The sequence below is a fragment of the Saccopteryx leptura genome, chromosome 5, assembly GCF_036850995.1.
Source record: "Saccopteryx leptura isolate mSacLep1 chromosome 5, mSacLep1_pri_phased_curated, whole genome shotgun sequence".
NCBI lineage: Eukaryota > Metazoa > Chordata > Mammalia > Chiroptera > Emballonuridae > Saccopteryx > Saccopteryx leptura.
Genome location: NC_089507.1, coordinates 118110417 through 118125302, shown reverse-complemented (window position 1 = coordinate 118125302; position 14886 = coordinate 118110417). Strand labels below are relative to the sequence as shown.

The window sequence follows — 14886 nt, the reverse complement described above, 5'->3', positions numbered from 1 at the left end:
TTATTATCACATAGCAATTCTCTAACTCAAAAATAAGGGAAAGATCATCTGAAAACTCTAGTTTGGTTTTATTATATTCACAGAAAGGAAGCCTGCAGAAATAGATATGCATGATAATCTCATTCTCCAAAAGCAAAAAATCTTATTTAAATCTCATCTGGGTGAGAGGATAAAAAAGCGAAAGGGAAACAGATACTTGCCCTCAGCAGTTGGCATTTCTGAATTTGATGGTGACCTAGGAAAGACAGTAGCAAATAATAATGACAAAAGATTAGCTGGCGGGAGTAGAGGAGCCATATCAAATATCATATTAAAAGTGAAATTAAAATGCAAGTAAACTTTCTTAAAGACTATCACCTTGATGGCAATTCTAGTTGTGAATACACACGTCCAGTTAACAGACACCAGAGCATACATATGCACACAGACCAGCCGAGTGCGCACTTTTGTAGAGACAAGCCAGCATCCAGTATGACTTAATGAGCACGGCCAATGACAATTTCTTAGACAACCCTTATTGTGTCTAGAGATGATCGAGTGATCGTATAAAACTCAGATGCAACAAGTAGGCAGACATTTATAAAATAAGTATCCCTCATTTATTTTCACTGTATAATCAGGTGAATACTCAATTTGGATTCTAATATAACAAGGGCTTAAAAAATTAAAAAACATTCCTTACTTCTTCCAGTCTGAGTGCAATTCAGAGCAGTGTCTTGGGATACTGTTGTCATGGACGACATTCTTTAAAAATACATTTACAGAAGCCAAACAGAAATGCTTATGGATGAGATGGGAGAAATTATAGAACCTGCACACGCCACTTAACTAGCATCAGGACTGTCCCTGTGGCGAAACCCCTGGATGAGCTCCCTGGGTTTCCTGACACACAGGTGCCTACCTATCCGATTCCTTTCGTTCTGCTGAGGTTACAGGTTGAGTTCTAAATCTCTCAGAAGTTTTCCTATTTTCACCAGGAGAAAAATAGCGTCGTGGTTTCCGGGACCCTCTCTCCCATTCCACACTGGTAGGCAAGCCACCTCCCTTGGTTGGCCTCTCAAGCCGTGATTGGCTATTAGAATCATCAGGAAAGAGGATTCAGCAGGGAAGAAGGGGGGGACAGAGAGAGAGAGAGAGGGAGAGAAGGAGAGAGAGAATAGAGTAAAGGTTTATGCATCTCAGTGAATCAAGGCACAGGTACCACCAAATCCCGCTGCATGCCCGTCCCATGCATGAAAAGGAGGTGGGGCATTCCAGAGACCCAATCCTCCAGCTCCCCATTAGTAGGCGAAGCAGAATGGTAGTTCTGGGGCCATGTCCTCTATGGTCTGCCCTGCATACTTGTGAGCTAAGCTTAACCATGACTCAATGCAGAACACAACACAAGTTGAGAAGTGAATAATTCTGCCAAGGACGTGCAAGTGACACATCGGGAGGATGTTGGAAACATCACCTACAGTTCAGGTATCTTGCTCGCACGGGCAGACTCCAGAAATGCATTTCGGAGCTGGGCCACGGAGACCTTGGTGTCCAGCATGCTCACGTCCGTGTGGGGCCCCTCCGCTTTGGGACCTGGCTGCTCGGGTTCTCGCTTTGCGGCTGGGTCCTTACCCTGTGGGGCCTGGAGCTGAGGGGGGCCTGTGTAGTCAGACAGGGAGCGGGTGAGGACCTTGTGCTTCCTCCTAGGTGCTTCTTTGTGGTGACCTGTCACTCCGGCATCTTGGGACACAGGCTGGCTCTGAACATATAAAACCATTTCGCTCCTGCCCATTCTCTCAGGAAACTGATGCTGAACTTGATGTGCGTGGGCCAGGCTTTCTGGCTCCTTCTGATGGTCCAAGATGATGGTACCAATAGCCGGCTGACCCAAGTCCTCATTTCCAGTGTGGTTTTCATGGCTTCTCTGGAGCTCTCCGTCCTTCAAAGCCGAGAGGGCTATCCTGCTTTGCTCAAGTGCTTCTGTGAGGGGCATATCTTCTTCTGCTCGGGGCTCGTAAATATGGAGAACGGGGGCCACCCTCCTCTCACCTTCAAGAGCCTTCACAGCGGGAGGTGTTGTGATGTGCTGGGTGGCCAACTCTGCCCAGCTGCACTCGGACATGCTCTCTGGGGTATCTGAGGTCGCCAGCAGCGCGGTGTGCACGGAGTCCGCTGGCTGGACATAGCCACGGCTCGGCTGTTGGGCAGGGCCAGCTGCCTGGCTGGGGACCCTGTCCGAGGCCGAGTGCTCGGGATGAAAGGACAGGGGACGCGCCGGCCCAGACTGATGTCCCCTCCGAGTTAAGGACTCTGCTGCCAGGTCAGGGCTGCTGTGTGCACTCTCCTCTTTCACCAATCTCTCTCTAACTTTAACTCTTGAAGAAAGAAAAAGGGTGTAAGTTGTGAAGTACGGTAACCACTTAGTGGGAAGGCAGCATGCGTGCGTCATGGGTCACCAGAGGACTATGGGGGGGAAAGCATTTTGGGTGTTCAATGTCAGAAACCCACTGCCTGCGAGAGGGATGGTTTCGAATGAGTTTCCAAAGGTGCATTGATGTGCTGGGAGGGGGCTGCAGAATTCCCGGCACCCTCTGCAGAGCTGAGCGGTCGGAGGCTGTCCTGGGAGCGAACTGTTGCCTTCAGACTGAACAAACACCCAGAAGCCACAGCAACGCCCTGGACATACATCAGAGGTGTGCACGACCCCCGGGTGCCACTGCTGTGAGCGGGAGGGGGGCTCCCACAGGTGCAGGCCTAGCACGGGGCTGTGGGGTGGCTTCCAGGCAGGCCTTCGCCTAGTGTAATTTCATCATCTCCTTGAACTGTGTAAGAGCAGTCATGATGATTTATTTATTTTTATTGGACTCAAGACACAACAAATAATCACCTCTTTCAAATACATAACATTCAATGCAGACGGCATTCATCACTCATCAACTCAGAAGACACATCACCAGTCTGAACATCATCACCATGAGCAACTGTAGCACCCAGAAGAATGTTAGAGAAAATAGATTTGAGCATAGAAATAACAGAAAGAAACAGGTTCTCTCCTGTGGCATAGCAATTCCTCCTAGGCTGTTGTTAAAAAGCAACGTGACAAAGAGACTGCTCTATTTGTTTCTGGAGCTATTTAAGTATCTGAGAGCAAAGCTGAAATCCATTTTAAAAAGCCAAGTGTCTATTTTTCTAATTACTGCAGAAGCAAAGTAGCCAAGAGCTCTGGCCAGGGGTCCTGGGAGATATCTGCTCAAAGCCAGCCTCAGGCCCTGGCTGGTTGGCTCAGCAGTAGTGCATCGGCTCAGTGTGTGGAAGTCCCAGGTTTGGTTCCTGGCCAGGGCACACAGGAGAAGCGCCCATCTGCTTCTCCCCCCTCCCCCCTCTGCTTCCTCTCTGTCTCTCTCTTCCCCTCCCGCAGCCAAGGCTCCATTGGAACAGAGTCGGCCCGGGTGCTGAGGATGGCTCCATGGCTTCTGCCTCAGGCGCCAGAATGGCTCTGGCCACAATGGAACAAAGCCCCACATGGGAAGAGCATCACCCCCTGGTGGGCATAAGGTGGATCCTGGTTGGGCGCATGAGGGAGTCTGTCTGACTGCCTCCCCGCTTCTGACTTTGGAAAAAAATACAAAAAAAAAAACAACCCCAAAAACAAGCCTCACTGTTCTATGGTTGGACTCAGGCAACTTTCTGCTTAGTCGCTGTATCTTTTAAATGGAAAGAATAATGACAAAATGTAATGTGATGTTTGCAAAGCACATGGCTTTCATAGTCCTAGCTAGTTCTTCTTCTTATTTTTTAAGATGCTGTACCTGATTGAGAAAGGGGAAATCATTGAAACTGCTTAGGAATGGATTACTAACTGGGAATAATAAAACAAGAAGAATGTCTCTGGTGTGGGAAAAGTGATTTTTCTTGGGAAATGTAAAACCTTTATTTATTTAATATTAGTCAGCAAAACTAGTTATTTCTGATACTTATTTCTTTGGAAGAGACTATTTCTTTAAGTGACCAATGTCCCGGCTAAATTTGATATAAACTCCCACATGTTTTTCAACATAAGACACAGGGTATCTATGTAAACTTCATTAAAGGAAAATCAAAGGCACACATGAAGGGCAGTCACTATGAACAATTTAGGGGGAAAAACGGATTCTGAGTTGTTATTTTCACTAGCCAGGGTTGGGCATTTTTATATTTACAAGCTTTTGTTCATCAAAAGAAGACTGAAGTGCAGTTCAACTTCCCTTGTGGAATGTGTCCTTCTAATCCGAGACAATCTACACATTGTCCTCTGCGGGAGAACAAAGTGACTGCTAGGAACTCAATAGATGGCTGCTTTGTCCTGCCAACTACTTACTCATTCTTACCCTTCCGCCTCTCCCTGCCCTCAACCTGAAAAATGAAATGATAGGGGTGGGGGAGGTTGTCTGCTTTTAAAACCACAGGCCCTCCAAGTGACAGTGTGTCCCCTTTGGAATCTTTCTGGAGAAACCACTCATGTTTCAGTTTCCCTGTACTATTGTGTACAAGAAAAAAAAGCTCCAGAAAACGTCTTTTAAAATATTGAAAACTAACCACTGGATTCCAGATGAGGAGACACAAGAACACAAAGGCCAGACGTGCCTGGTAGAGGGGTGCTGATCAGACTGACACAGTCGGCTCGCAGGCCTGTGCTGGGAGCAGCCCAAGGGTGGGGAGCATGGCACGTGCCAGTTTTCGAGAGAAGAGAAATGCAAGAGCTCAAAAGATTTTCAAAAAGAGGATAAAAGGAAATGCCATTAGAGGGGGTCAGGACAGTTGAAGGAGAAAAGCAAAGACTCAGGCAGTGATGTCCAGCAGTCCGCTTTGAACACACAGTTTGTAAACACTCTGCTGTTAGAAAGAGGAGACTAGGCTGTGGGTGGTGTGCAGACCGGCAGGGTGGGCAAGGAGGCAGGGGGGGGGCAAGCACTCAACACACAGCAGCCAAGGCTTGCCACTGGGTCTACCTGGAAGGCCAGTTGATAAGTGATGGTGTGTCCCCTTCAGAATCTTTCTGGAGAAACCACTCATGTTTCAGTTTCCCTGTACTATTGTGTACAAGAAAAAAAAGCTTCAGAAAATATCTATTAAAATCTCAACATATACACAAAAATTTGACCCCTTTATAGATGGAAATAAAATGGCATCCCATAAGACTGAACTGTTTATTGGCTACGGGAGAACCTGCTGTAATACTGGAGACAGGGAGAGGGATGATGGGTTTGGGTGTAGGAAGATGGGGGTTCGATGACTGGAGAGACAGAAGTTCAAGTCCGGTTGTGACAGATTCCAATGGTCACTGCAAACTGTACAAATGTAGTTATAGACAGGTTCTTGCTTGTCAGCATAAACCAAAACTCAAACTAAGGCAATTGTAGAAAATTGATGATAATTTAAAACCTAAAGGCTCATTTTTGTTAAGTAAAGCATAATCTTGGGTTTTGAAATATATAAGCACATTCTGCCCTGGTGTTTATATTCACACCATGGAATTCCCAGGACATCTGATTCACTACTAAAATCAAGAGATAGAGATAAACATATCTAAAGCCAACAAACATAGAAATTTTCAGGTAATTTGAAAATATTACAAATCTGTAATAGTCACAGTTGGCCCTCAAATATTAGTCAATTCTCTTGTAAAAAGCTGTATTAAAAATATAAGGCAATTTATCACCCATGAGTTTTGTTAAAGCACATTGGTAAGTAGCTAAATATAAAAATAGTGTCCAATATACATCAAACAAAGGTAAGAAAAAAAAAGTCAATGAGATCGCATCTTTAACTGCTATTATATTATACATATTTATCACTGAATAATGCCACTGACACAACAGCTACCAATACTAACTCGGTGTGTTCGACAAATGTTGATTGAGTTCCTACCATGCATAAGGTGCTAAGCTAAGCTCTGAGAAGTAATAGAGGTGAATCAGGCATCCACCAGCCATTAAAAAGCTTATAACATACTAGGCAAGATACAATATTTTTTTACACATTCATTCCTCAATATGCAACAGAATATACAACAAAGTTGAATATGACAAAGTATATCTGACCCTTGAACAATGTGGGTTTAAAAGGCACAGGTCCACTTATATGTGGATTTTTTTCAGTAAATATACAGTTGACCCTCTGTACCCCTAGGTGTCCCATCTGTGGAGTGAACAAACTGTGGATGTGGAGGGCTGACTGTGTGTGTTGCTTAATGCCCTTTTATATAAGGGACTTGAGCTTCCGTGGATTTTGGTCTCCTTTGGGCGGGGTCCTGGAACCAATCCCCTGCAGATACCAAGGGATGACTGTAGTTACCTTTTTGGGAAGTCAAGTTAAATGTAGTGTCCCTAACCGCCATGTTGTTCAAAGATCGGTTATACCTATGCCAGGCTGAAGGTATTTCAGAGAAAAATCTTAGGCAAGGACAACTAAGTGGTAACTATGGAAAGCAAACACAAGAGGAAAATACTGACTCACATCTTTTTACAATGTAGAAAGAAAAAAACAAAAAAGGAAAATTCTACATGTGAGTTAAAATGCTTACCAACCTATCTGCAAGAATTCTTCAATACCAGGCAGCAAACACATTTTTAGAGCAAAGCAATTTCCAAAAGAATAGAATGATAATACAATAAAATTCTCTGAATTTTCTAAAATTGCTTTATAGTTTGCATTGAAAAGCAAGAATCTGTCTGTGACCACTAACATCTGTCACAGTCAGGCTTAAACTTCTGTTTCTCCAGTAATATACCCCCAGCTTTCTACACCCAAGCCTATCCACTCCACCATCCCATTTCCAGTATTAACATAGGTTTAGCCTGTAGCCAATAAACAATTCAGATGTATGGGACGCCATCTTATTTCCAACTATTAAGGGTCTAATTTCTTAACATTTAGATAAACATAGAAATCATCAGGCATATTGTGTACAGCTAAGAAAGGACACAATGCAACACTGCACGGAATATAGAGGAAGAAGAGGAACTAGTGGATACTTGCTTTTGAAAATCAAGTTTAAATAATCAATATGCCTACATCACAGAGTTATTTTAAGGCTCAAGAGCTTTTTGAATAATAGAGTACTTTGTAAATTGTGAAGTGCTCAACAACTTGCTGAATATGACCTCCATTGAGAAAAATAAAACTTGATTAGCCTCACCATAAAAAAAAAATTATTAGGAGAGTTAAGACTATGTTTAGTCAGCGTTTTGTAAAATGGAAATCATAGACATGAGGACTTTCTGGGCTCCGTATAATCATTACAACTTAGATAAGGAACTGGGCAAAAAACCAAGTAACTACTACCATGGGACGGGATACTCAAATTTTGACATTTCATAGAGCCCACAAATTATTTGATGAGAAATAAGATAGGTAAAGGTACTGTGCTGAGAACATCATAAACCCTTCAAAATGCTGGTCTCCTCCTCTTCCTTCTTCATAGACAACAGAGCATGGCACTATTTATGAATTACTGTTTTTATATGTTAAAGAGATGTTACAGACATTGTCCCAAGTAAGTCAGTTTGTCTCAAGTAAATTTAAAAGCAGGAGGATTTAGAACAGTATTTCTCCAAGTAACGCTTTCAGGGTCTTTGAGGTTGGCTAAGGCATTTATTTGGGTGAGGTTTTTTGTCATCCAAACCAGAAAATAAAGACAAGGTGGTGGGGAGAGACCTAAATTCACTGAAAAGCTAACAGTTGAAGTCAACAAGGCTATCCTGGGCACTCCTATCCACCATTCTGCAGAGTGTGGGCACTTCCTGATCCTTTCCTTACTCGCCTCCACACAGCATTAGATACTGTTGTCACCTGTCTTCTATAGCTCCTCCACCACCCGTGTCCCTCAGCTTAGGGCATCTGCTCTCTCTGTTCCTTCTCCTCCAGCAGCCTCAGCCTCTAGGACCTCATCCAGAGTTCACTGCACGCCAACCACCTTCCAACCTTCACCTCCACTCCAATCTCCCCCTTGAACTCAGACTCCTGGATCCAACTGGCGACTTGACATTTGCACTGGGATATCTGGCAGACATCTTCACTTTCACATGTCTAAACAACAAACTCTTCCTTTCCCTGCAAGTTTCACTCGTCCTGAGGCCATCCCTCCTTCAGCAAATGGCCACTCCTGCTGTGAGGTGCCCTGACCAAAAACTTGAGGTCACTTTTGACTCTCATCTCTTTCTCTCATACCTCACATCTAAGTCATCAGCAAATCCTAGCATTACCTTCCAAATATAACGTCTTTTCATTGTCTCTGCTGCTATCCTTTGGATTCAAGTCACCGCCATCTCCTACCTAGATCACTGAGATGACCTCCTAATTATCCTACCTGTTTTCATGCTTGCCCACCAGCAGTCTATTTTCAGCTTAGCAACCAGGGGAATTATGTAAAATGGAAGGCAGACCTGTCTTCTTTCTTTTCAAGATCTTTATATGGCTTAATGTAGAGCAAACGCCAAAGCCCCCACGATGGCTGCAGGTCCTTCCAGATCTGCCTCACGTGCCCACACATCTCATTCCCATCTCATCCTCCAGCCCATGCTCTTGCCTTGCTAGTGACTGGGACCTCTTCACACATCCACGCATGGTACCCACACCGGGTGCATGGCTCGCTTCCTCACTTTACACAGGGCTCTGTTTAACCTCCGTCTTCTCAGAGGGACCTTGCTAGCCACTTTCTAGCAAGTAGCAACTCCTACCTTTCTCCCTCTGCCTTTGCTGACTTGCTTGAACTTCCTTCATAGCACCTAGCACACCAACCATGTGACATGCTGATTTATTGTCTCACACCCGCCAGGTCACATACACTTCTTGGGAAAAAAACAGGCTGTTGCATCATCAGCACCCAGAACAGTGAACGGCAAACAGTAGGTCTCACTAAGTGTTTGGGGAGTGGATAATCCCCACAACAGTTTTCATCCTCATTTTATAGGTGAAGAAAGGAAGGTCCCAAAAAGGTCCCCTGTATACTAACAGCCCAAGAATCACAAGTCTGTTACTGAAAGTGTGGACTGAAACCAGTGTTAGGGGATACAAGCCTACGCTGTCTGGGCCTCTAAGTGTCCTGGCTTTGGTGAGTAAGGATGCAGCTGAGGAGCCAGTGCTCGTGTGCTCCAGGGGTTGAGAGTAGAAGGGGGATGCTGGGGCCCAGACTTGGCGAGTGGACTGAATTTGTGTCTCCTTCTCCCACCAAAGCAATCTATACCAGAGGACATGTGCAAGACTTACCCATCTGGAAAAGAGAAAGGGTATGGGAGGAATGAACCCAGAACAGGTGAGACTGGACATTATGTGGGAGAACAGCAAATGCTCTGAGGACTAAGGGGACATTTCAGTTCAGCTGGACAGACCTCTCAGCAGCCCTGCTCCTCAAGCAGAACAAAATAACGATGTGCCATGACCCCTGATGCACGAAATGAAGTCCCACTTCCTTAGGCACTTTGTAGGCTTCAACATCACAATCGCTAAACGTCATCTGTTGATCAATTAACATTCATGCACATTGGCTGTGAGATCAGTAACGCCAGCATCATGGAAAATCATTTCAGCGTGTACACCTGACTTGGGTTTTGAAAATTCATGAGGACAGCTGAAATAAAAATATCAACTCTGTATAAACTACTTGTAAATTTAAATTGCAACCATTTAAGATTATAAACAGTTAACACTAATGTTTCTCCTAACCATAGGAGAAACATTAGTGTTAACATAGTTAACATTATGTATTAAAAATCTAAAACTATAGCACAGAAAATGGGTTGCTGGTTGTCAGGGTCTGGGGGTGGGCAGTGTCAACTGCAAAGGCAGGGTCAATACAAGGGAATTTGGGGCTGATAGAGCTGTTCTCTGTCTTAATTGTAGTGATAGTTACACAGCTTTACATCTTTGTCAAAATGCACAGAATTCTACTAAGAAGGGGGAATTTACGTAAACTATACCTCAATGAAAATAATATTAAAAAAACTTAAGCCTTCTAAAATCTGTTACTCAGCCTACCTTCATAACTGATCTAGACAAGAGTCACAGTTTAAAGTTTTATTTTGACACAGAAATTTAGGGCAGTTAATGAGATATTTACATTCAAATATATTTTTCCATCCTTTAAAAACAAAACAAATTAATAAATGAAAAGTCAGTAAAGTGTGGACCACACACGGCCAATTCCACAAATTCTGTGGTGGATCTTTTTTTTCTTTCCTTCAGACTTTCTCCCAAAGCCCAGAGACTGAGAAACCTGAGCTAAGCACTGAGGAGAGCCCAGAGTGGGTATTGGGAAAGAAGCTAAATTCTTCCTTTGGAAAATTGATTAAAAGGTGCTTGGCTCCCAAAAATGGTGATTCAGAGTGCAGAGCTGACCTAGCTCTTTCGGAGACATCCCCAAACTATGCAACACGGTGGAAGTTTTGGGCTGGGCTTACCAGTGTGGAGCACGGCTTGACTATAACACTGCAGCGTGCTCCAGGGGTGCTCACACCCAGATGCAAAACCACATCTCTGCATAAAAGTACAAAATTAATTTCTGGTATTGTTTTGGAGAAATTGTTCCCTCTTCTCTCTCTGGCCTTTCCCCCTACCTCTCTTCCTGCTCCATCTCTCCTGTGCCTCTCTCTTTATGCACAACTCCTCTTCCAGAAATCCGATCACCCTACCATCAGTACTTCCAGATTATCTACTGAAATGCCAGATAAGACCAAGTTAACAGCAAAGCTTAACTTGGACCCAGAGACTTCATTATCCCATTTCTGGGTAATTGCAAGAACTGGAATCAGTTCTCCTTCAGACCAAGCTTCCACACTCCTGCAGAGCGATTTTTCTAAAATACATAACCAATCACCTTCGCTCTAGAATCCTTCAGGCACTTCCAATGGTCCACAAGGCAAAGGCCAAATGCCTCGACATGTCATCTGAGGCCTTCAGGGACTGGTCCCCACCTGGTTGTCAGCCTCATCCATCCCCTTCCTTTTAGGTCTATAGTAGACATCTCTGCCTTTGTGCCTGCAGCAACCACCTCTCCGGTCATGCGAACTCACCACATTCTTAAGGACTTGGTTCAATTAATTATTATCACTTCTCCAAGGAGGAAGAAATAATACACTATTTGGTGTCCTCATGGCACCCAACCTTGGCATCTAGAACCTTCATTACCCCAGTGTTGGAGCTATATATTTCCCACACTTAAAAAATATGATGTGCCGATATAGAAGCAATGATTGGCACACAGAAGGTTCAATGGCTCAATATAATTTTCTTCAAAACTACCTCAGAGCTGAAATTAACATATAAATCAACACCTACAAGATATGGATAGATGGTACTGAGGTGGAATCCTCCTGGCCTACAAGTTCTCATTTTGTTTCTGAGGGTTAAGCTATTTAATACCTTCTGTAAATCAATATAAACTGTTTTTATAATACCCTTGGATCTTCCTCCCTAAAATTTCTAACCTTCAAAGGGCAAAGACAGCAAACTCTCTTTCCACTGTGATGGAAATGAGAACTGACAAAAACAATAAGAACAGAATATACTGGAAAGGACTGATGGATGCAGGGAACGTAAATGAGCAAATGGACAATGGATAATGGGTTCAGTTTCGTCAAAGTAGCCATATGGTTTCACTCTAGTTACGTAGTGCTTTCATCTTTAGACTCTTCATGTAGGAAACAGATTTTTTTCTGAAGTGAGAAGTGGGGAGGCAGAGAGACAGACTCCCACATATGCTGGACTGGGATCCACCGGCATGCCCACCAGGAGACAATGTTCCACCCATCTGAGGTGTTGTTCCGTTGCAACCGGAGCCATTCTAGCACCTAAGGCGGAGGCCATGGAGCCATCCTCAGTCCCGGGCCAACTTTGCCAATGGAGCCTTGGCTACGGGAGGGGAAGAAAGAGATAGAGAGAAAGGAGAAGGAGGAGGGTAAAGAAGCAGATGGGCGCTTCTTCTTTGTGCCCTGGCTGGGAATTGAACCCAGGACTTCCACACGCTGAGCTGATGCTCTATCACTGAGCCAGCTAGCCAGGGGTAAACAGATTTTTAAAGTAAATAATCTTTGGGATTATTTCTGGTTCCAAGAACTAAAAATTCTTTCATATCTAGTATCTATTTAGTAGGAGTCTTAGGGGGAGTTAACACCCCATAGGGCAGAGGCTGCCCTTCCCTGGGAGAGGACTGTAGGGTTACTGGGGATGACGGAGTGGGGAGACGGTGCTTTGGGTGTAACAGAGCCCTTTCTTATGATGTGGCAACGAGCTGGCAGAGAATTATATTACCAGGAAATAAGAACTCACCCTCGGTTGTCATAGAGGACAGGAGTTGCTCTTGGTTCCTGTCTCAGTACATAATGATACACTTTCACTCCCTAAACCCCGAAGAGTCAATAGACAAAAACAGTGCTTCCTGGCTACCAAAGTGAGGTCCAGTCCAGCACAGTAAAATTAGTTTCACCTTGTGGGTATCCGGCTCTAATTATGTAACAGCTCCTCATTATAAAACATGATTCAGCTTAAGAAAAATGGCTATTAATCTCAGATCTCATCAAAAGCAGTTTATCTGCTAGAGTTGCTTGTGTGGAGGGCACAGGCACAGGCACCGGAATGGGCAGGGTTTCCTGCACGGGCAGGAGCCTACGTTTAAAATCTGGCAGATGTGCACTTTCAGGATATAGCGGTAAGTATTTTGGGGTGGGAGGTTCACACTGAATTCAATGAACAGAAACGATGCTTGCCAGCGAGAAGAGGATAAAATGAAAAGGAAATGAGAGCGGGTGGAGCCTATGGCAACCGTCAGAGCTTGGAGAGCAGGGCAGGGACCACAGATATCAGTGCACAGGGGGTGGGAGGGGAAAGGGCTCCACCCCAACACCGGAAGAGACCTTGAGGTCTCCCTTTTGGAGAGTGGACCCTCAGGCATCTGTCTCTCGGGACATTCCACTGGAACGTGGAACCTGTCCCCAGAGAGACAGGCAGAGGTAGTGGTGTTGATGGGCAAGAAGCAGTCACCTCCCTCCAGCATCACCACTGCAGACATTTCTGCCAGTGCAGGGAAGCAGGAAATGAACAGTTATAACGATGAGTTTAAGGCTCTGGGGACAGTGTTTAGAATCACACCTCTCATAAGGAGAAACATGCAATCAGAAATAAACTACAAGAACGCAGCACAGGTCCCATCCCTTCTTGGGTGGCCCAGTCTGCACGTCCTGGGGTGACAGAAAAAGTTCCTTCCGGAGGGTGCCCTGTTCTATGCTCCTGACAAATCCACAGCTATCCAGTGGTATGGGGAGCCTTTTCAAACCATCCGTTACCAATGGCAGCCGTCCCGGGTCAAATTTCAGTGTTGGTGCTACATGCAACCACCATGGCCATTTCCTGGTCGCTGACTTTATGATTAGTTCAGTGGGAGAAGGAGTGCTGAGGATGGCAGCAAAGTAATGAAAATGCATGAAGGAGGGTTTTCGAGAGCAGATTACAGCTACACAGTTAAATGTCACTCTCCTCTGTCAGTCACATACCTCACCAAGAGTAGGGGTCACAGTGGCTACTCAGGAACAGCAGCCGTGAGCTTGGGCACAGTGTCTCCACTCATAGAGCCACCGAAACACAGTGCATTTTATTTTTATTCTTTTAATAACGAGAGGGGCACAAAGTAGCAAATTCAATAAGAGCTTTGATTCAGGAATTCTACCAATAGCAGAAGCTCTAATTTTTAAACATTTGAATAATCCATAGGCACCTGAATGACTTTTAATTTTATTCTAAAATTCACAGGTGGCTGACTTCACAAAGATAGGTTCATATTAGTAACCCTTCCTCTCCAGAAAAGACAACCTCTGAATTCCAAGTTCGCAAGCCTTGGAGGGACTGGGGAGTGGAGGGTGGGAGGTGTCTCACACTCTATTCTGTTACTATATGTATTTTTAACTTGCTTCAGAGCAATGTGTTTGTCTGATTCCCAGGCAAGTAACAGGATTTCTGAGCTAAACACCTTGTCACCCACACACCTACAGGGTGTCACAAAAGTAGGTGTACAATTGTTCCCATGGAAAATGACAAGACAATGAGAAAACACTAACACAAGAATAAACTGTGTGTTTTGAGTACTCACAACTTAATTTGCCCCATCCTGTACAAACATAATATATATCTACTTTATTAATAAACTGAACTTTAAATGATTCTAAAATAAACCTTTTCACTCAGCTACATATTGCCCTAACAGCTGTTCTTGAACTTACAATGCCTGCAAACAGCGTCACACAGTGAAGTACAGGAACTGACAATGGCTCCGTGTGGACATGTGTCAGTGTCCATGAGACGTATAAACAAGAGCACTGGACATCTGGCTCGTATTTGAACTTTCAGGCTACTGTAGGCAGTCTTGTAATTGTATATTCATGAGGATGTGTTCATATGTAATTAATGACACAATAATGGCCTCCTGCTAGTGAGCTCGAAATAAAACGATGGGAAAGCAATGAGCTAATTCAGAGATAACAACCAAATATCCTGGCAGTGTGTTGGGTGATTGGTACAGTAGAGCAGGGAGAGAAACTTTCTATGTCAATGACAGGAAGAACCACAGTGAAGCATGCTATTATTTTGTTATATGTAGACGATTTTCTGTCCTTCCTTTATCTTCTTCAACTCTTCTGTTGCCTAATTCCCATATCGGGTGACATCTTATTTTCACTCATGGTTGTTGGGTAACTGATGTTTATTTGGTTAGAGTTTAGTTCACAACGTATATTTTTGTCTTTCTTCCCCACAAATGGAAATCGGGTAACAGTGACTTTTTAACACTCGAATTACTGGCACTAGAGAGAAGACATCTAGCAGAATGGTGATCTTCTAAAATTGATCTTTACTACATGAACAAATGGTGTTAGTACAAAATAA

General features: G+C 44.1%; 1 protein-coding gene across 1 annotated transcript in view; it reads right to left on the bottom strand.

Moving 5' to 3' along the window:
- The window catches only part of SVIL (supervillin), a 193996-nt gene that overhangs the window by 68888 nt on the left and 110222 nt on the right, over window positions 1-14886 (bottom strand). Inside the window, exons 8-11 of the mRNA XM_066386805.1 lie at window positions 4968-5048; window positions 1458-2354; window positions 902-1072; window positions 201-235 (exon numbers count right to left, since the gene is read on the bottom strand). Of these exons, the coding sequence (XP_066242902.1) occupies window positions 201-235; window positions 902-1072; window positions 1458-2354; window positions 4968-5048 (1184 nt within the window). The remainder of the gene's footprint in view (window positions 1-200; window positions 236-901; window positions 1073-1457; window positions 2355-4967; window positions 5049-14886) is intronic.